The 19,384-nt window shown below is 39.3% G+C and overlaps 8 protein-coding genes across 8 annotated transcripts; 3 read left to right on the top strand and 5 right to left on the bottom strand.

Moving 5' to 3' along the window:
* Positions 1–193: 193 nt before the first annotated feature.
* On the top strand, positions 194–3,724 carry BATDEDRAFT_25751 (uncharacterized protein; the record flags this gene model as incomplete). Its single annotated transcript, XM_006679806.1, has 2 exons — positions 194–2,323; positions 2,435–3,724. 2 exons carry the CDS (start codon positions 194–196, stop codon positions 3,722–3,724), a joined length of 3,420 nt encoding a protein of 1,139 aa, XP_006679869.1.
* Positions 3,725–4,089: 365 nt separating this feature from the next.
* Positions 4,090–5,876, bottom strand: BATDEDRAFT_12476 (DNA primase subunit PRI1; the record flags this gene model as incomplete). Its single annotated transcript, XM_006679749.1, has 7 exons — positions 4,090–4,358; positions 4,475–4,601; positions 4,704–4,914; positions 5,011–5,209; positions 5,309–5,382; positions 5,461–5,725; positions 5,804–5,876. The coding sequence occupies 7 exons, from the start codon at positions 5,874–5,876 to the stop codon at positions 4,090–4,092; spliced, it is 1,218 nt and encodes a 405-aa protein (XP_006679812.1).
* A 585-nt stretch (positions 5,877–6,461) lies between these two features.
* Positions 6,462–6,908, bottom strand: BATDEDRAFT_89503 (uncharacterized protein; the record flags this gene model as incomplete). The annotated part of the gene is made up of 1 exon (XM_006679986.1): positions 6,462–6,908. The coding sequence occupies one exon, from the start codon at positions 6,906–6,908 to the stop codon at positions 6,540–6,542; it is 369 nt and encodes a 122-aa protein (XP_006680049.1). The 3' UTR covers positions 6,462–6,539.
* Positions 6,909–7,491: 583 nt separating this feature from the next.
* Positions 7,492–8,394, bottom strand: BATDEDRAFT_25748 (mitochondrial 54S ribosomal protein YmL23; the record flags this gene model as incomplete). The annotated part of the gene is made up of 4 exons (XM_006679805.1): positions 7,492–7,728; positions 7,819–7,973; positions 8,175–8,298; positions 8,383–8,394. The coding sequence occupies 4 exons, from the start codon at positions 8,392–8,394 to the stop codon at positions 7,492–7,494; spliced, it is 528 nt and encodes a 175-aa protein (XP_006679868.1).
* Positions 8,395–8,637: 243 nt separating this feature from the next.
* Positions 8,638–11,015, top strand: BATDEDRAFT_89502 (uncharacterized protein). The gene is made up of 9 exons (XM_006680084.1): positions 8,638–8,795; positions 8,869–9,023; positions 9,098–9,202; positions 9,295–9,630; positions 9,717–9,875; positions 9,973–10,059; positions 10,165–10,331; positions 10,420–10,478; positions 10,591–11,015. The coding sequence occupies exons 1-9, from the start codon at positions 8,651–8,653 to the stop codon at positions 10,929–10,931; spliced, it is 1,554 nt and encodes a 517-aa protein (XP_006680147.1). The 5' UTR covers positions 8,638–8,650; the 3' UTR covers positions 10,932–11,015.
* Positions 11,016–11,045: 30 nt separating this feature from the next.
* Positions 11,046–12,915, bottom strand: BATDEDRAFT_16966 (snoRNA-binding rRNA-processing protein ENP1). The gene is made up of 7 exons (XM_006679755.1): positions 12,697–12,915; positions 12,428–12,560; positions 12,226–12,349; positions 12,092–12,152; positions 11,846–12,028; positions 11,357–11,776; positions 11,046–11,263 (listed from the first exon to the last, which is right to left on the bottom strand). Exons 1-7 carry the CDS (start codon positions 12,783–12,785, stop codon positions 11,092–11,094), a joined length of 1,182 nt encoding a protein of 393 aa, XP_006679818.1. The 5' UTR covers positions 12,786–12,915; the 3' UTR covers positions 11,046–11,091.
* A 1,503-nt stretch (positions 12,916–14,418) lies between these two features.
* Positions 14,419–17,643, top strand: BATDEDRAFT_19927 (uncharacterized protein; the record flags this gene model as incomplete). Its single annotated transcript, XM_006679763.1, has 11 exons — positions 14,419–14,581; positions 14,667–14,794; positions 14,872–15,010; positions 15,079–15,383; positions 15,491–15,923; positions 16,002–16,151; positions 16,245–16,529; positions 16,598–16,792; positions 16,899–17,114; positions 17,202–17,514; positions 17,590–17,643. 11 exons carry the CDS (start codon positions 14,419–14,421, stop codon positions 17,621–17,623), a joined length of 2,361 nt encoding a protein of 786 aa, XP_006679826.1. The 3' UTR covers positions 17,624–17,643.
* A 679-nt stretch (positions 17,644–18,322) lies between these two features.
* BATDEDRAFT_89869 (uncharacterized protein) lies at positions 18,323–18,913 on the bottom strand (the record flags this gene model as incomplete). The annotated part of the gene is made up of 3 exons (XM_006679985.1): positions 18,323–18,454; positions 18,505–18,655; positions 18,768–18,913. The coding sequence occupies 3 exons, from the start codon at positions 18,911–18,913 to the stop codon at positions 18,323–18,325; spliced, it is 429 nt and encodes a 142-aa protein (XP_006680048.1).
* Between the last annotated feature and the right edge of the window lie 471 nt (positions 18,914–19,384).

Here is a 19,384-nt window from a genome sequence, read left to right as displayed (position 1 = left end):
TGCTTCCAGTTCAACTATGCAATAGTGAATCTTATTTACAATCGTGTTTTAACCCAAAATAATCGGCTGTAAAATATCAAAAATTCAATGATTTTTACTCGATAAAATACATTGAATCCATTTTGATATAAATCTATTCAGATTGTCAAGTTAAACTCTAAAGATTGAAGATTGAAATACTATTTTGACAGTAATGAGCGATTCAGATGACTTTGAAACACTTCCCATGCGCTCATCCAACTCTACTGCAGCCAGTAAAAGATTACGAAGTTCAGGACGACAGCAAACCCAAGAATTAAAACCTTCAAGAACAGGTCGGACAAGATCCACTCTATCGCAACCCACAAGGAAACTAGTTTCTGTTACATTGAAAGAGTCAAGCCAGTCATGTATTATATCAGAAACACAACCCATCGAGTTGGATAAAACCAATTCGTCATCTCAAGCGAATGCATTACACACTCATATCGAGCCTTTACTTTCATTGCCTCGACCTGTTGTTTCGGATACTCTCAACGAACCATTGTCAGTATTAAAGCATGTCACTGAACCAATGAATACAGAACTATCGTGCCCAATTTGTGCAGTTCCTGCTCATCGTATTGATGGAATGTCTTTGGAAATGCATGTGAATCAATGTCTTGATTCGACAGTCACTTCAAGGCCAAATGATTCGCAATCACTGCACAACAGTCAACCCACTGTACAAATCCTTTCAACACAACCATCACAGGCTTTAAAAAGTCATCAAAAAGTCAATCAGGATGATCAGGCAGTTGCTTCAACATCTAATTCAAATAAACTATTTTACTGTCCAGTATGTACCGTGAATTTATCAGGCTTGTCATCAGACCAGCGTGAACGTCATACCAATACATGTTTGGATAAATCAGCTGCTTTATCAGAAATACAGGCAAATGAAGTCGAACAGGAACCACAAAATCAATCGATTCTTTCAACGCTTGATTCTGAATCGGCTAAACTCTTGGATTTATCATCTTGTTTGTTCTGCACACAAGACTGGTGCTCTAAAACATCATTTCCAATTCGTGCTCGAATATCCCATATCAAAACATGTGCAAAACTCCAAGGCATTTCTCCAAAAACTATTTTGAAATCGATTAAACATGGAAAACGGGTTTTCCCCGAATCGTTGGATCGGTTTTTGCTATCCGATTCTACACACGGTTTGTCTGAATCTCGAGATAAAAATAGTGTAGGATTATCACAACCGGATACGTTGACTCCTGTAGCAAATAGTCTATCTAAACGCTCTAGGTCGCAATCAGCTACAAAAGTTTTTTCGTTTTATACTGGATCAGAGTTTGACTATGCGGACTATACAGACATTCAAAACATGTACGAGCAAGATGATTTTGAGCCAAAGCGGGTTCATATCAATGTGGATAGCTTAGTAAAAGGTAAGAAAAAAATGCAAAAGGCTTTGGATAAGCAAGATATCGAACTCCAGACTGCATTGGCAATGTCCGCATCTGCAAAGGACACCCACGATCAGGAACAGCGTCTTATGTTACAATATGGTGGATGCACAGTTTTAAAATCAAACGCAACCCATAGTGCAAAACACCGATCAAAACGTGTGCTGGTCATGTCAAAACTTTTAACTGCTGAAGAGGCTCAAGCAAAAATGGAGTTGCGTAGAGTTGCTATTCTGCGTTCTTCAACCCGTCGCGATCATTCGACTACTAGCATAAATGACCCATTTCCAACATCATCCACTCATATTCCGTCGGATTCTAATACAACTCCAGACTTGTTGTTGAGAATAGTTTCAGATTGTTTAGAAAAAGAGTCTGATGTAGTGGGTAGTGAATCGGACTCGGACACGACAGTTACTCAAGCAAATCATCCGGCATATAAACCAACGCCTTTACTGTGGCATGTTGCACACACTAGCCAATCTGTTGCGGATACTCCATGTCTAGCACCGTATAAATCTATAACTGATTATAATGATGATTTGTGCTTGGACAATGTATCTAATTTTGTAGCATCAAGTGATAATAACGCAAACACCAAAAAACGTTTGGTTTCTGATACCACTGACGCCCACGTGGATGAAACCGAGTTACTACCGTCAAAACGTCAATCACTTTGTTCGAATCCATCCAACACTACCTTGAAAGTAATGCATCACCAATCCGCAGAAAAGCAAGTATTGAAATCTGCTGAATCGGAAATTACTACAGTCGATCATCACAGGATTGTGCAGTTAAAACACCAATGCCAGGAAGAGATTGCAGCTAAAAGATTACAAGCCGACAAAGAAATAGAAGCTATTGAAAAAGAATTTGAATCTTGGGTAAGCATTCGAATAGTTGTTTTGTTTGGGTCTGTGGTGCATGACTAGGAATTATCGACTGCTTTAACAAAAGTTGTATTTATGTTTTGATTTTCTAATTTTGGGATTTAGTCTAACCAGCGCACCATAGAGCTGCAAAATCAGATAACAGATCTTGAACAGGCACACGACACACCTTCATATTTTCCTTCAGACAAAACTGATCAAAGAAGCAATACTTTTGAAACATTAACTCCTACTCTGTTTGATAGAGATATGGTTGTCGATGATATACCAAAACTACAGCCGAATCGCTCTGCTAGTTTATCTCAGAACATTGATCTAACTCAGTCTTTTGTTTCTATTGCAGCCGATCCTGTTGAGGCTACTGCTCCTATTGTTTTGACTGATGATGATGTGATTTTTTCAGATGCACGTCTGCCGTTGGAAAACAATATGGATATAGCATCACCCAGATTATCCAATTGTGCATATTCACAGTGCAATGAGGATTTAAATCCAGGATCTCCATTAGTATGTGCTTTATCTGAACCTTATACCATTTCATCTCCAGATTCTCCTACGCTGCTATCCATCTCTCCATTTACATCCATTCATACCTCTCGTTTGGCATCAGCAGATACTACTTTTCGTGAAAATGATTTTTCTGAAAACCTAGCTTCTATTGCTGTTTTACCCGAACCGGCGCATATCTCTACACAACTCACCGAGTTAAATACTACACAGACGTCTTCAAGACCTTACGTCATTAGCAGCCCAAGCAGCCATGATCCATCTCAGAATCTATCATTGGGACTTTTAACCCAAACAGAAATCAGAGCTCCCGTTGAAATCGTTTCTGTAGATAGCGATCACGACACTAGTTTAAACCACGATTCTGAAGAAGATGCTTACGTTGTGGTGCAGCCTGTTCGACAAAACATAGAGACGTGTCAACGGCCACGTAGTATCTCCAAAACATGTGGTTCGGGAAGTCAGTCCAACCCTGGCTTGTCAAGTGCAAGATCTAATACACTGTTTGCATCGGTCAGATCTGAATTCAGTACAGAGAACAGACTTTCACCAGCCGTTGCATCAACTTCTGGATTGATCTCAGCTTCACGGGTTAGTTCTACTACAGCACCAGTTGTACATACTGATTCTGCACATTCAACTCGAACAGCTCAAACAAGACGACACGCTCATACTGTTCCACCCATTGTGCAACATACTGCCACAAATCAATCCGAAAACACAATGTCCTCATTATCTGAATCAGAAATGGACGACCTTAATATACATTTTACATCACCTCATTTAAAACGAACAGCAATAGATAAATGTCACAAATTGATTTCCGAATACATCAGAAACGATGCAACCTTGCACCAGCGTGTACTCCTTTTTGAGGTATACATTTAAACCCAAAGATGTGACTTTGCACAAGATTTGAATTAATTTATTTGAATGCTATATTGCTAGCCATTGGATTTTGATATTCTATTTCAGCGTCTTTTACAATTACCTGAACTAAAAGGATGCACGCGGAAAGTTTTGGCAAGCTTTTTGGATAAACATGCAAGTTGGATGATCGCTGAACGATTTGGGGTTGATGTTTACTCACTTTTTGCATCTGTTGATGATATAGGGAATTGGTTTCAAGACTCCTGCTTTATGATTCTTGGATATACATATACAGTTAGGGTTGCAAGTGATGTTTATTTCGATTGAGAATGAATCACAAGGTTTTTAAACGCAACCACTTATTTGAATAAACCATCAACATATCAGAATTGGAGAGATTTATCCATGTCAGCTTTTTTTTGTCGCAACGATTCGCGGATAGACTCTGACATACTGTCTAGAAATTGTTCTTTGAAATATTTGACATAGGGTCCAAGAGATGTGCGCTCGTAGTCTCCTGATCCACCCGACCCAATCGACTGCGAAAAGGGCGGCAATTCATCCAGTTCTTTAATAAGAGAATCAATGGTGGGTACATGGTGAGGATCAAATTCTTCACATCGAGCTGGATCAATTGGAACGCAAATGAAACCTATACAAAATGAACGAGTTGTATCAATATTAAATCATAGTACACACGCATACAAAGATCACGATTAGCGGTTCATATCATTTCAAATGTAACTCGGTATGTATTAAAGCAAATACCTGTTTTGGGATGAACACAGAATGGGCTTTTGAGCAAATGATTCAAACCAATACTGACATTGGAGTCAAGACGAGGGTATGTGTATTGCAGTATGATATTTCGTGGAAGTACTTTAAGAGCAGGTTTCTGAATTAAAAATAAACAGTGAATAAGTATTCCAAACAGGATTGAACAAGTATTCACTCATTACATAAAATGTATAAACATGCATGCCAACTCTCAATGTACCTGATCATCTGAAATAGCTCGTTTGAGTTGATTCCACTTTTCTCGGCAACTTGAATCTGGATTAGATGACCAGATACCATTGAGTGATTTACAAATTGACTCGTCAGAAATGATCCGCAGTACTTTGTTCCACCGTTCAGGAGTAGCCAGAATTTGCATTTTATCCAACAGAACAGGCTCGAAATACTTTAAACACACATCATACGACAATCTAACATATTGCAAAAGATTGTTCACATGTATAAGACAATATGAAGAGAGTTTAAGATTCTGACATACAAGACTTGCCGAGTCAATAAATACTTACGCCAAAGATGGATGCAATAAAGTGGCCTTTAAATTCACTTTTTGAGCCATATTGTCACCACCGTGAATGATTTCGAGGTAAGAAACAATGGCTCGACGAGATTCAACGGTCAGTTTACGTGCGCGTTCGTCACTTACCCAACAATGGACACCACGACGACCACTAAAGACCCAAAGAATATGTTTGAATCCGAAATCCTCTATAAAATAATGGTCAGATTGAAATACACAAAAATAATTTAGTTGTCATGGTCAAGTGGTAAGCCAAACCAGTAGCGATGAGCAAACTAAAACTATACCCTTTAGTGCCCGATGAATAATTTTGATGGAGATGGTCATGAAATGCCAGCATTTTTTACAAACATTCGCACCACTAGATTGTAGTAGCAGTAAATAAAACACATCAAGATGTCAAGTAGGGTTCAATGCAAACATTGGATTGTAAAACTACCTGCAGCATGTCCGAATTTCGTCATAATCTGTCATGTCGATATCAAAAACCAATTCACGCTCTACTGGGATAAACACAGAAGATGCAACTGTTTTTCCCTCGCAAGGTTTAATGTTGTATACTGCACCAATATCGATTTTTGCAGGACATAGTCGAACAATGTCAGCTTTAAGATCTTCAAATCCCTTGTATGACTGATATCGAAGATACGTTTCGGAAAGCAGAGTAAAGCTGAATTCACGGTTGGTGAAGTGATAGTTGTGTACTATAAGGATGAATGCAGTTTATATGTGTAAGATGTAATTGACTATACGGAATCAACACCATTGCGTGGAATAGTCACCTCCGCCATAACTCAGCCATCTGTACATTTCTTTAAAAGGAAACAATCGCTGATAGAATGTTTTTAACAACATGGACAAGTTGGCTGGTCCATCTTGTTGAATCTTGACATCCGGTGACATTCTAAAACAAAGATCCAGTAGAATAGAAGCTGAGTAATATTAATCTCAAGCAAAGCATGACAGTGTCGTATACAGACTTACAATGGAGCAACAATAGAATCGATATCTACTGTAGCCAACACCTCATCCATTGAATCAAAATTGTGCAGATCATCACTCGAGTCTTTTTCTGAAACAAAACAAGTGGTTTGAGCAGTTGAATTGGATAGAGATAAATGGTTTGTAGTTTGCAGATTGCTTGCTTGAGCAGCATTGATGTGATGCGTATCATCAACATGCAATCTTTTAATGTCCGATGAATTGATGTCCGAAAGAGCGAGCGATCGTTTCAATGGAGTTAAAACAGTGTTTTCAACACAAGAATGCTCGATGGACACATCGAGTGACTGATCCTGACTGACTGATTCATCAACAACATCCACACTGTTGCCCAACATTGAGGTAAATTGCAGTTGTAAATCCACTGCAATTCAAGTTAAATCCACGTGATTACACGTGATAAAATACTAACTAATTCAAACATGTACTTTGGGTCAACAAGATGATATTTTATTAACTTGGTTGAATGGGTCAAAAAGATGTAGTCATGAAGGAATGGGTAAAGCCAGGCTGGGATTAAGCGTCCTCCTTGACACGACCAAGAACTGCATCACGAGTAGTTTCGGCAGCATCAATGATAGACTTGACCAGAGGGTCGGCAACACCGGCAGTTTTGAGAGCATCAGTAAGCACTTCAATTACGGCGTCAAAGTGCTCATCCTTAAGGTTTAGCTTGGCATGAGCCTTGACCATAGAAGAGCCATTGTATTCACGACCACCAAGTACGTGCAACAAGAACATTTTTTGCATACGACGTTGACGAGCCATGTTGGTGTTGACAAAGAAGCTGTTCACACGCTCATCCTTGACAAGGTTATCGTAAAAGATTTCAACAACAGCACCGACGGCATCTTCACCGCCAACTTGGTCAAGAAGAGTAGCCATGATAAGAGAGTTAGGTAATACAGTGGAAAGACCAGATGTGCAACTTATTTATACTCGCAGACGCGTGATCAGATATTGTCATCATGACCCGCCCTAAGCGTTATAAAGTTGATTGGACAAGAACGAGTTGTAAATTGCTTTTAAAAGGGACTAAAAATGTCCATGTGTTGACTGTGCCAAGAGGGAATGGCTTATAATCAAACTGTTGTTGGCATGACTCCACTCGAGTCCACCCAAGACGCCTTGTGCTCCTGTTTGATTTGTCCGCTGGCAGCATTATTTTCACATGACTGTGTTTTTCTCATCTAGCGGCTTATCTGACCTATTCTAACCGAGCTTGGTTTCAAGTCTGTGTTGTCAGTCTTACAAGGGCCGTTTACTTCTTTCAAGCTCCCATTCAACCGATAGTTTCCATCAATGTGTCATCATGAAACTGATGAGCCTTTTAGGCCCTTTTAGCCCCTTTAACTACTCAAATGTCTAGTCATTACCAATCCAAAACACTTTAATGCATTGCTTAATCACAACTCAGCATAATTACACCTTATTCAAGCAACTCCGAGACTCCCAATAAGTAGATCTGTTATTTTTTAGCTCGCTTTCCGAATTTGATCTTAACAGGTGGTGGTAACGAGGCTTGCAATGCTGAATTATCCGCTACAGTTTCCGTCTTTACCGCTACTACTGGCTCGGGAATATATGATTTGACAATGTTGCTTGCATATGGGTGATCGCTGCCTGCAAATAGCTTTAGTCTGTGAATCTGTTCCTTTCGAAGATTTCCCTTGGGCATCATACCCCAAACTGCCTTTTTCAATGGCTACAATACCAATATGATGTCAAAGCGGTATTCATCAAGGCAACATTCCAAATACAGCAGATTCAAACAGGCCTTCAAAACATCACTTACCTCGGTAGGATGACGTTCAATAAACTTGTCAAACTTGAGCACGGTCTGTCCACCTGGATATCCACTGTGCCACATATACTCTTTTTGGGTCGACTTTTTACCAGTCAAGGCAACATCCTTGGCATTAATCACAACAACATAGTCGCCCATGTCCTCTATTCATTGTATAAACATCCAGAGCTGAGTTTAGATCTATTGTTGCAAACATTAAAACTACCAGCCACATTATTGAAGCTAGTTACAAACGACACTCCGACAGATCAAATTGAATCTTGCTCAAAAATCCAATAATCATCTCATCACTCCAGATCAATCCATTAAATTATTGATATAAAAAGTCAAATTAATGATTTCACCTGCTGGATGATAATTGGGTTTGTATTTTCCCCTGAGAGCAATACTGATTCGCTGCGCAAGTTTTCCAAGGATCTTATCCTTGGCATCAACCAAATGCCAGAGACGGGCATGTGCAAGTCCGTTCTAATTAAAAACAAAGAATGAGTGAACCTTGCACTTGATGATACAAGCCACAGTAATCCAATAGCAGTATTAATAAAGTTGAACCTTGAGTGACATTCAAGTGGACTGTTTTGGCAGGTTGGATTCAAAATTTTCTTGTTCAATGCAATCCGATTGACTATCGCACAGTAGAGACCCTATAAATAGCAAGCAGTTTGTCAATATAGTGTCTAATCTCTAAACAAAAGGTGTATTTTGGGGTGTGTAATCTATAAAATAGATTGTAAAACGACACGTGAGTCTGTTCATGTGTTTTGACATTTGGTTTCATTTTACGTGAACACGGCCGTAACAATATAACAAATATCTGATCATGACCATCAACGAATCTACTACTTCCCAGCAGGCACTCTTGGCATCAACACAAGTACTCGAACACCTGGCTCTTTCTCATGAATGGAATTCAGATGATGAATCTGCTTTACTCAATGCCCTCACTATTTGGAAAGTTGCTCTAGGTATTTTCAAGATTCAATCTATTCTATCATCAAATCAGCCTTATAAACTTGTATGCATTTTAATTCATATCAGAATCGTTTTCTCAAGAGAATGGTCAAGTTTTGGCTCCAGAAACAGTTGTAGCAATTTTATGCAAGTCATCCTCAACGTCCATCATTGAACTATGTTGTGCTGTTTTAAACAAAATCTTGAGCAAGCTTTCTTTTGCAGATATATTGTCTTTCAAAGTGGGTTACTCTTGTTTGCCAACAATCTATGTTGCTATTATCGCTCATCTTGAAAGTATACAATCTCATGATAGGATTTATTGCGCATTGGGTTTCAAAGCAAGTTATCCGTGGTCAACAATTTAGTTTTTAATATCATTCAACGTGCAGTGTATTCCGAGTCAGATTTGCGTCTTTTGGTAAATATTATTGAATCTACACCCAAGTTTGATGGTCTTGTATCAATCCTAACAAGTCTACATTGAACATCATGTTGATTAAACGAGGTTAGGTTGAATCAAATATTTTTACTCTGGTCATTCAATGCATTGCATTTGAAAATAGCCAAGTCGCTGAAATGGCATCTTCTTTTTTAAAGCAGCTTGGTCGTCACCCGTTTGCACTGGAAGCACTCTTGTCTCCTGATAATATAAGTACTATGGACAGACTTTCCAGTGAAAGCATCACGGTGAAACTTCGTATATACGATCTGTTGGTCAATATCAGCATGTCTTCACAGTCCGCGTTTGATTATTGTGCCCAACAAGGCGCCTTGTCTTCCCTCACTGGAGTTATTTTTCAAAATGATTTGCTCGAGTCCATAAATGTAATTGAGATTCTAACTAGTGTGAGTCATTCCCAATTCAGTTATTTTGGCAGTTTTTTATTCAATCGACTTAACACTAGTGTGGTGCTGGATTTTATGCATTATAGTTTACCGAAACACCAAATGGATACTTTTTTTTGGAAAAAGCAGGTGTGATTTCACAGCTGTTTGATGCTTTGCAAATTTCACCCAACGTGGATGATATCGTTAGCCGACTGACCACATGTGCTACAATCAAGTTTTGGGGTATGCTGATTTTTAACCAAGTAAGTGTTTTCACCCTTTTATGTATGTTGAAAGAGCATTTAGACTGGCTCGATGTGTTTAGACAGTACTAATGCTTGGATTCATGTGCTGATCTAGCATCAATATGCAGAGGCTATTCAAACGCGATTTGATATATTGGGTGCGTTGCAGCCTTTTCTTGAAGAGTCGGACAGCGATATCAAGGTAGTACATTTATGGCAATTCAGTGGATGGTTACTATTCTCATTGCCTTTAACAATACATGTTTTTCATGGGTGTTGGTAAATTTTTTGCAATGTATTGAAAAAGGATGCCATATTTGTGGCTGTAGCAAACTTTGGATCTAGGGAAGAGGGCCTGACTATTCTTTATCAGCAAAGTATTTTTCTTGATACAATAATTGCCATGTGCAGATCGAGTACCGGAGATGCCAAACTATCACTGCTTCGTACTTATTCATGCCTTCTTGGTGTTGGGTAACTCTATTTTGTCATTGGGGTTCTGGATAATTTATTTATTTCTAGCAATGTAATGATTTATGCATTTAATCTGTTTGTTTACTAGCTCAATTGACAATGACCAGACTGAACGCATGACATTGCACATTTTTGAAAAGCTTGAAAGTAGGTGTAATTTATTTTTGCAGTTTATTTCTGATACATTAGTGTTTAGGCTTATCAATTTTTAATACTTGTGCATTGATTTTTATTGACATTTTCAACTGTACCAATATAGCGCATGGTCTAAGTATCAAACAACTCATGCAACTCACCAAGGGGACAATTGAAGAGCTATCTGTTGCAGCATACGCTGTTCTCAATGGTGTTCTCAGTCATACGTGGGGGATTGAAAAATTGGCACATTCATCCGAGTTTTCCGAGTATGTAGTTTCACGACATCTAGGCGCAATAAAATCGGCACAGGAATGGCACATGTCCCTTGTTCGTACTATTTTGGATCATCCTGCCAGAGTCACTAAACTGGGTGGACTCATTCAGGAGAAACTGGAAGCATACAAGCGCCAAGGAGTTTATTATACTGAATCTCAGCCTATTATTGCAATGCACTCGGCGTGATTGAGCTCAAGTGTTTGTAACCAAACCATGGATACTGTTCAAATAAATAAAATAGGACATGTTGAGCCAAAATTGAGAATCAAATTATATAACGCATCCAATGATTACACATCAGTGGTAAAATGATCAAGTTTATTGAAATGTCTACGTTGAATGTGCTTTAGAATTCAACACCCATCTCGATATCTTCTTCAGGAATGTCTTTGCTTTCACCTCTGCATACAGAGTTTTGTAATTCGTGACGGATCTCGGGCGTGATAGATTCATGCGATTTGTGTTTGATCAAATCCAACAGTGCTTCTTTTTGGTCACCAGTCAGATCTTCCTTGTACCTAACCATTCAACAACCCATGAATGAATACATGTAAAATTTAAACGAGTGTGTGGATCAAACCGTGTAGACAATATAAATCAGTACAATTCACCTTTGAGAAAATGTCAATAATGCTTGATGCCACAACACAGGCAACTCTCTTTGGTCTCTTTTGAACCTTAAAAAGTGGAACACAAGACTGTCAATGACCTTGAATGGTAAAGCATACTTTTTATCCAAAAGAATACGGATAAACAGACTATTGGGACCCGTGTACTCCATTTCGGCAATTTTCAAAAGAGCAGCAGCAGCGTGGAGACTTGGAACAGATACTTTAATTAAAACACTACCGAGGATGGCAGCTTCGCGTAAAGTGCATGTACCCGATTCGCAAATTGGAAGAAGAAACCCTTTGAAGAATGCAGCAGGTTTGTAAAGAGCCTTTTTAATTGCCATGTAGAGATGATAGTTGAGTTTTTTAGTTTCCTGAATCTCGTCACGAATACGGTCCATAAGAATCAAACTAAAGAATCTGTTTGACCAATGAAATTGTCATGAGTATGCAGAAATGGACATGTTGCATGATTTCAGACGGACATACCTTTGAGCCATTTTGGACTTTAAATTGGATACAAAAATTCGAGTAGCTTGATACATGGCATGAGGAGTCCATTGGTCTGGTTTGGTAATATATAAGACCTCTTCCCAGTCACGCAAAGTGGGGATAATTTTGAATGGCTTTGGGAGTGGTCCAGAACGGTATCGGCTAAGAAGAATGCCAACCCTAACACAGTGTGTTAAGCAAGACTATTTAAACATGATGTGATCCGTCGAGATAGGCACTTACTTTGTGTACACCTCGACAACCTTGGGGTTGAGTCTTGGTATTTCATTGCGAGTTTCTTGATCTTGATAGGGGATCAAAACAGATGAGTATACAGCGCATGTAAAATCAAAATAGTATGCGATTGCCATTCATACCTTGAGCCATTGTATCGTTAGTAGCTTGAATTTTACTCATGATGAGATCCGACAAGTTAATTTGTTTTTTTGTTTCCTTGTTCATAAACTTTTCCATAAGTTTCTCATCTCCAGCATCGATTCTCTATACATGTAATGGTTAGAAATAAAACGTTGACAATTATTTTGTATTAAAAATCCAGAGTCATGGCTTTGTACATACCAAATCAGACTCATCGTGTTCAAAGTCTTCATAATCCCCTTCAGCGAGTTCATTTTCATCGTCCTCTTGTTCATCATCAGACTCATCCTTTTGTTTCCGCCTTTGCTCTTTGATGGCAGCATATTTTGAAATCCTAACAAGATGAATTTATAATAACAGTATAAATGTAAGCAAGAGTGATGGTCTGTACTATCCATGGATTGAAAAAGATTGAAGATGCAATTCCAACTTGTAAAAAAAAAGAAAAAAACACATCCTAAAACACATACTTTTTAGCAGAAGCATCACTGTATGTGTGTTCTGATGAATTAGCCAAAGCATCTTCTCTGTAAATCTCATCCTGTTGTGATCGAACCATGTCTAGAATTTTTTTTGAAGTTTTAATATCGACAGAATCGGATTCTTGCTGTTGAAGAGAATCCTTTGGAGTGCGATTGCGAACATGGTTTTGAAGTTCAACAGAAGAATCATTTTGAAGTTGAACATAAAGTGGATCGTGACGGAGAGCTCCGCCAGCAGACTTTGAACCAACAGAGGAAACTTTTGGCATGATGAAGAGTAAGAGCAAGAACAAGAAATGTAAGAAATAAATGAAGGATATAGTCACGTGTAGAATGAATGTAAAAGTGAGATGAACAACTTGTAATAACAAGTTATAATAAATAGTAACTTGTTATAATAAATAGTAACAAATAGTAACAAGTTGTAACAAGTTGTAACGAGCAATTGATAAGAATTCTATTTTTACTTTATCGATCTAGTCAACAGCCGCGAATCCATTTTTGAACTTTCACTCAAACATGAATCAAGCAGGCCATCCATCTGCTGCATTGCAGCAACCCATGGCTAATCATCATGCTCAAGGTCCGCCTCCTCAGTCTCCTGCGTCTACTCATTCTTCTATTCCTGGTCCTGCTACAAATATGCCAACTAGACCCAACTATCCTCCCAACAGTCCTGCTTCTCGACAGCAACAGTGGAGACCCGCTGCTTCCAATGGTCGTCCTCCTAACATGTCTGGCATGCCAATGAATCCTCAACAACAAGGTATTGTTTAGCATTGCACTTTACTGTCAGAGTTAGTGTAAACAGACATTGGTCTGCATTCTATTGTGTTATTCTGATCTCTTGTTCTTTCTGTTGCAGCAGGTCCTCAGCAACATCTGCAAGGCATGTCTGGAAACAGGAGTGCTCAAGGCTCTCCGTCTCGTCCACCCCAACAGATTCAACAATCGCAATCAACTCCTCAAGTTCGTCCTTTATATGGCCAGTCTGCACAAGGTCAACAACCTCGACCTGCATTTACAAGTCCCACTCCTGCTGGTCCTCTGATGAATAATGCCATGTCTACTCATATGGGTCAATCTCAAACGTCTATGCAAAATGGTCAGAGACCTATGATGTCAACTCCATCAATGCCACAGCCCTATCGACCACCTCAGCAAGCTACTAGTCCTGCTGACCTTTCTGCTGGTCAACAACCATCTCCTGGTGTGGATGAATTAAACCAGCAGTTTGGATCTATGGGTGTTGCTTCTCGAGCGTCGCGCTCAAAGCGCGTTTATCCTGGTATGCAGCAATCATCACCTCTACAAGATCAATTTCCTGCTACTCAATCTCAACCCGGATTTCCTTCTAATCAGCAACCTGGTATGGCTTCTCCCCAACAATTTCAACAACAGCCTGGTGCGATCCCTCCTCAACAATTCCAACAACAGCCTGGTATGGTTCCTCCCCAACAATTTCAACAACAGCCTGGTATGGTCCCTCCCCAACAATTTCAACAACAGCCTGGTATGGTCCCTCCCCAACAATTCCAACAACAACCTGGTGCGATCCCTCCTCAACAATTTCAACAACAACCTGGTGCGATCCCTCCTCAACAATTCCAACAACAGCCTGGTATGTTTCAACAACAACCTCCTGCTACCAACTTTCAGCAAAACTTTACTCCTGGTCAGCCACCTATACCGCAACAGCCTATGAGTAGCATGCAACTTCCACAACAAAAACATCGAATTAATCCCGATCAAATACCAAGTCCAGTTGCATTGCATGAGGCTGATCAGAATCAATACATGAGCACCCCTTATATGACCATGTCTCGCACAGTTCCACCATTGGCTGCCAGTAAATTCACAGTATTTGATAATGGTAACTAGACTGTTTTTATATTTACACACATGCTACAGACTGGTTTATTAACGTGATAACGTGTACTTTTTTAAACTTTTTACAGGAAACTGCAGTCCAAGATTTATCAGATCCACCATTTATAACATTCCTATCACTGAGGATTTAATAAGTACAAGTAAGCTGCCTTTTGGCGTGATAGTCCAGCCACTTGCTGATCTTGAGCCTACCGATGTAAGACACTAGTTTTATATTATTTATTTTTAAATTCATGTTTATAGTCTGACTTGGATGTGTTATTTGATGATTAGACTCCGGTTCCATTAGTTGATTTTGGAATCAATGGTCCTGTTCGTTGCTCTCGCTGCAAAGGATACATCAATCCATTTTTCCAGTTTGTTCATGGTGGACGCAAGTTTGTATGCAATCTCTGTAGCTTTGAAAGCGAAGGTAACCATTTTTAATATAATTCAATACACAGAAATGCTCTGCTAAAGCTATCTGATGAACACTTTTAGTTCCCACTCAATACTTTGAGAATCTTGATATGAGTGGCAGACGTATTGATATCAGTCAACGTCCTGAGTTGCTCTATGGATCTTGCGAGTTTACTGTAACACCAGAGTACTGTGCTAGACCTACTAAATCAGTATCGTACTTTTTTGCAATTGATGTCTCATACAATGCTGTCAGAAGTGGTATGCTGGCTGCATGTGCTTCTGCTCTCAAACAGTTTCTGTATTCAAGTCAACGTCCCATGCCTAATGGATCTACAGTTGGTTTTATTACATTTGACAAGGCAGTGCATTTCTACTCACTCAAGGTAAATCCATAGATGTCAAGCCAAGTCTTGTTCTATTCGACTACCAACTGGCTGTTTTGAATAGTGGTTTGGTGTTCAATACTAATCACATTGTGTTGTTATCATAGCCCAATCTTGAACAATTTCAAATGATGATTGTGGGAGACATTGATGAGATGTTCGTGCCTCTCAGTGAGGGTTTGCTAGTCGATCCCATCGAGTCTAAAACTGTCATCATCAACTTTCTTGACAGTCTCCCACAAATATTTGCCAACACGACCATCACGGAACCCGTTTTGGGTGCAGCATGTCAAGCTGCTTTTTCGGCTTTGAAACAGTACGGCGGTAAACTATCAATCTTTCAAACTGCTCTTCCAACTTTTGGACCCGGCGCACTCAAGAACCGTGAAGATGTCAAGATTTTGGGTACTGACAAAGAGCGTCAGTTGTACGAGTCACAAGAGTATTTCTGGAAGAAACTTGCACAAGACTGTACTACTAACGGTATTGGTGTTGATACGTATCTGTTTCCCAACGCATACATTGATGTGGCTACAGTTGGTATGTACACTCCATCCATGTTCCTAGTGTTGCTTTGGTATAGATTGAATTATTGACTTTTGGTTTTTTAACTGATAGGCATGCTTTCAGCTGTCACGTCTGGTGATACATATCTGTACATGAACTTTGATGCCAACAAAGATGGTGAAAAGTTTATAAATGACATGCAACGTGCACTGTTCCGTTCTTATGGATTTGATGCTCTTTTACGTGTTCGTGTCTCTGATGGTAATGATGATCGACTATTGAATGTATGCTATTTTAGATTACAGAGCATGATATTGACTATTATTGAACATTCAATTGTTGTAAATCTTGCAGGTTTGAAAGTGACAGACTACTATGGCAACTTTTATATGAAAAATAGCACAGACATAGAACTGGCTGGCATTGATTCTCTTAAAGCATTTGGTGTTGTTCTCAAGCACGATGGAAAACTTGATGAAAAACAGGATGCTCATATCCAAGCTGCTCTTCTTTATACCACATCAGATGGCCAGCGTCGTGTACGTGTACACAATCTGTCACTGCCCACTACCTCGCAACTCACAAACGTGTTTCGTTTTGCAGAAATGGATACCAGTGTTAATTTTTTTGCCAGAGAAGGTATCAATATTCTTTTTATAATTTGATGGTTAGATACTGATTTGTATTGGACAATCATTCGATTTTAGCCATTCAAAACGCGTTCAACTCTCCCCTCAAAACTCTCCGAGATCAAATTTCCGCTCGCTGTGTCAAAATCCTTGCTTCATACCGGTCTAACATTTCAACGCAAAGCAGTCCAGGACAACTCATTTTGCCTGAATCATACAAACTGTATCCGCTATATGCTCTGTCGTTGCTGAAATCGCGGGCTCTTCGTGGAGGTTGGTTTCTATATCCTTGACCTGGTGTATTGTAGCCAGTAAACTATCAACTATAAATGCTTGAACATTGAATTAATTACCAATGTATTGTTTCCAATTTGATTAGGAAAAATTATTCCATCTGATTTGCGTGTCTCGTCTATGCGTCTACTCAACTCGATTGGTGTAACGGAAAGTGTTGCTTACATGTATCCAAACATGTATGATTTTACTGAGCCAGCTACGAATGTGGGACAGCTCAACGAGAGTGGCATTATGGTATTGCCACCCATTGTCAGAGTTTCATTTGAGCGTATGAATACTCAAGGATTTTACATTATTGGTATGCATTGCTCTTTTATCTTGAAAAACTATTTTTACTATGGTGTTTTTTATACTTGTTCATTTTAATATTTAACGATTTATTTAGAAAATGGACGTCATATGTTCCTTTGGATCGGGCGTGAAGCTCCATCACACAAGCTACAAGCTCTCTTTGGTGTTGATGCTATTCAACAAGTGGATGCAACTTCTCGACGCATTCCTCAAGTCAACACCACCCCCTCTCAGCAACTTAATACTGTTTTGGAATTTCTCCGTCAGCGCCGCGCACGATATATGCAACTGACGATTGTTCGTCATGGTATGGATCCTATATCGGAGGCGCGTATGAGTAATCTCTTGATTGAAGATGCCAATCTGGACAACCTATCGTATGTGGACTATCTTGTTTTAACCCACAAGTAAGTTGAATAGTTCATGTGTGTTGTATCATCACGTCAGTGTTGTGTTAATTAGACATTTAACGATCATTTTAGAAATGTGCAAGGAGAAACCGCTCATGGCAAATGAAAAATTTATTTTTGTTGACGATGCTCAAACCTTGTCATTTAGCAAATGTGATGTTGTAATGGGTAGAATGACCTAGAGTGTATTTAGTATCAATCCAGTGTAATGAAAACCAAGACACCAACAATAATGATTGAATATTGACAATATTATGATAGCTGATTTTGGTTGATGAATTCCTGTGGAAAGGGGTGTTGGCGCAATTGGTAGCGCTTTCGACTCCAGATCGAAGGGTTGCGCGTTCAAGTCGCGTACGCCTCATCCACTTTTTAATATTTTGACATTTTAATAATACAACTCTTCTAATCAAATATGAATCATACATTCATGTACACAATGCATACCATTGTAAAAACAAGATTGAATAAAAGAGATATATTTTGGTGTGGAAATAAACACAGTCATTCATGGAAATGGCTGTTGAAAAAAGCAAAAACAAAAAACAAACTACAACTCGAGCCCACATAAAACATAGTCTTGACCAAATGAATACACATTGGGATGCACTCGCTCAAAACATGCATAGCCAAGTGTTTTTAAAATCGATGCTGGCGTGTTTTAAACGTGGGAATAGATGTGTCGAGTTAGTATCTTGTCATGGTAGTGGATGAACACATACAATACAAATACGTACAGAGATCATTTATCGACGAGTCCAGACAAACAATTACGCGAGAACAATCAAGCGAGTTGTCAACCAGTTCAAGCAAATAATGAATGCAAGTATGGAGGTCGAATGGGTTCGAGGTCCAGTTGGAGACTAAAGGGGGTTTGATGAACAAGACACGATCCACTAAAAAACCAGTCCAGTTGATCATACCCATATGACAAGAACTGTAGGTTGAAATGATCATTTTAGTGAGCGATTGAGGTTTGAAACAAACCCCTTGAATCGTGAGTGTTTTGGCAAAGTTGTCTACAGCAGCCAGCTGGCTGAGAACGGATGAGCGAATAGGGCTGCGATCGTCGTTCTCAGAGTCCCAAACAACGGGACTTTGAGGAGTGTCACCCCAACCACCCTGTCTTCCTACCCGCCTGTATGGATCATCGATTAAAATGAATAGATTGATTCAGTCATATTAGTGACCAGCTTAAAACTGGCAAGTCAAGATAACAAGCTTAATAAAAATCAGGATTTTGAAAGCACATTAAGCTTACTGTAGACCAATATGTCCTGACTTCGCCATTGGATGAAAAGACGGTGCAGGTAACGGCAACAGGATCGACAAACTCTGCAAAAGAACCACTTTCTTCAACTTGAGAAAGACGATCAAGGTGGATAGAAGAGTACATGAATCTTTCATGAGAACTATTGACAGGACTATTATCGTGTACAAGAAAAGTTAGGCTTGACTTGCAATTTAGACCAAGCATGCAATGACTGAATATCAAACCATAATATCAACTGACATCATTGCTGGCATGAATGCTAGGTGTTCCTGGGAATGCCTACGTTATACTGTGGATTGGGTTGATTGAAGATTAGAAAGACTATCGATTACGCAGCTGAAAAGTGTAAATGTCAGGGTTAGCAATTCAAATGGTAACTCATGCATCATGATATGGTTCAAAGGCCAAGATGGTCGAGTCTGTACTTGCCTGATGCTGAGAAGAATGGGCAGAAATGAATAGTCCAGTTTGATGGAGTTGACAGGTAAACTAATGAAGAACTAGGGCTCAAATAACAATGCGTGATGATGGCAGTGACAATGATCAACAATTATCAGCAAAGCTTTTGACAGAGAATTGGTAAAGTTAGTATCA

This window comes from Batrachochytrium dendrobatidis (genome assembly GCF_000203795.2).
Source record: "Batrachochytrium dendrobatidis JAM81 unplaced genomic scaffold BATDEscaffold_8, whole genome shotgun sequence".
NCBI lineage: Eukaryota > Fungi > Chytridiomycota > Chytridiomycetes > Rhizophydiales > Batrachochytrium > Batrachochytrium dendrobatidis.
This window is presented reverse-complemented; position numbering and strand designations above follow the sequence as displayed.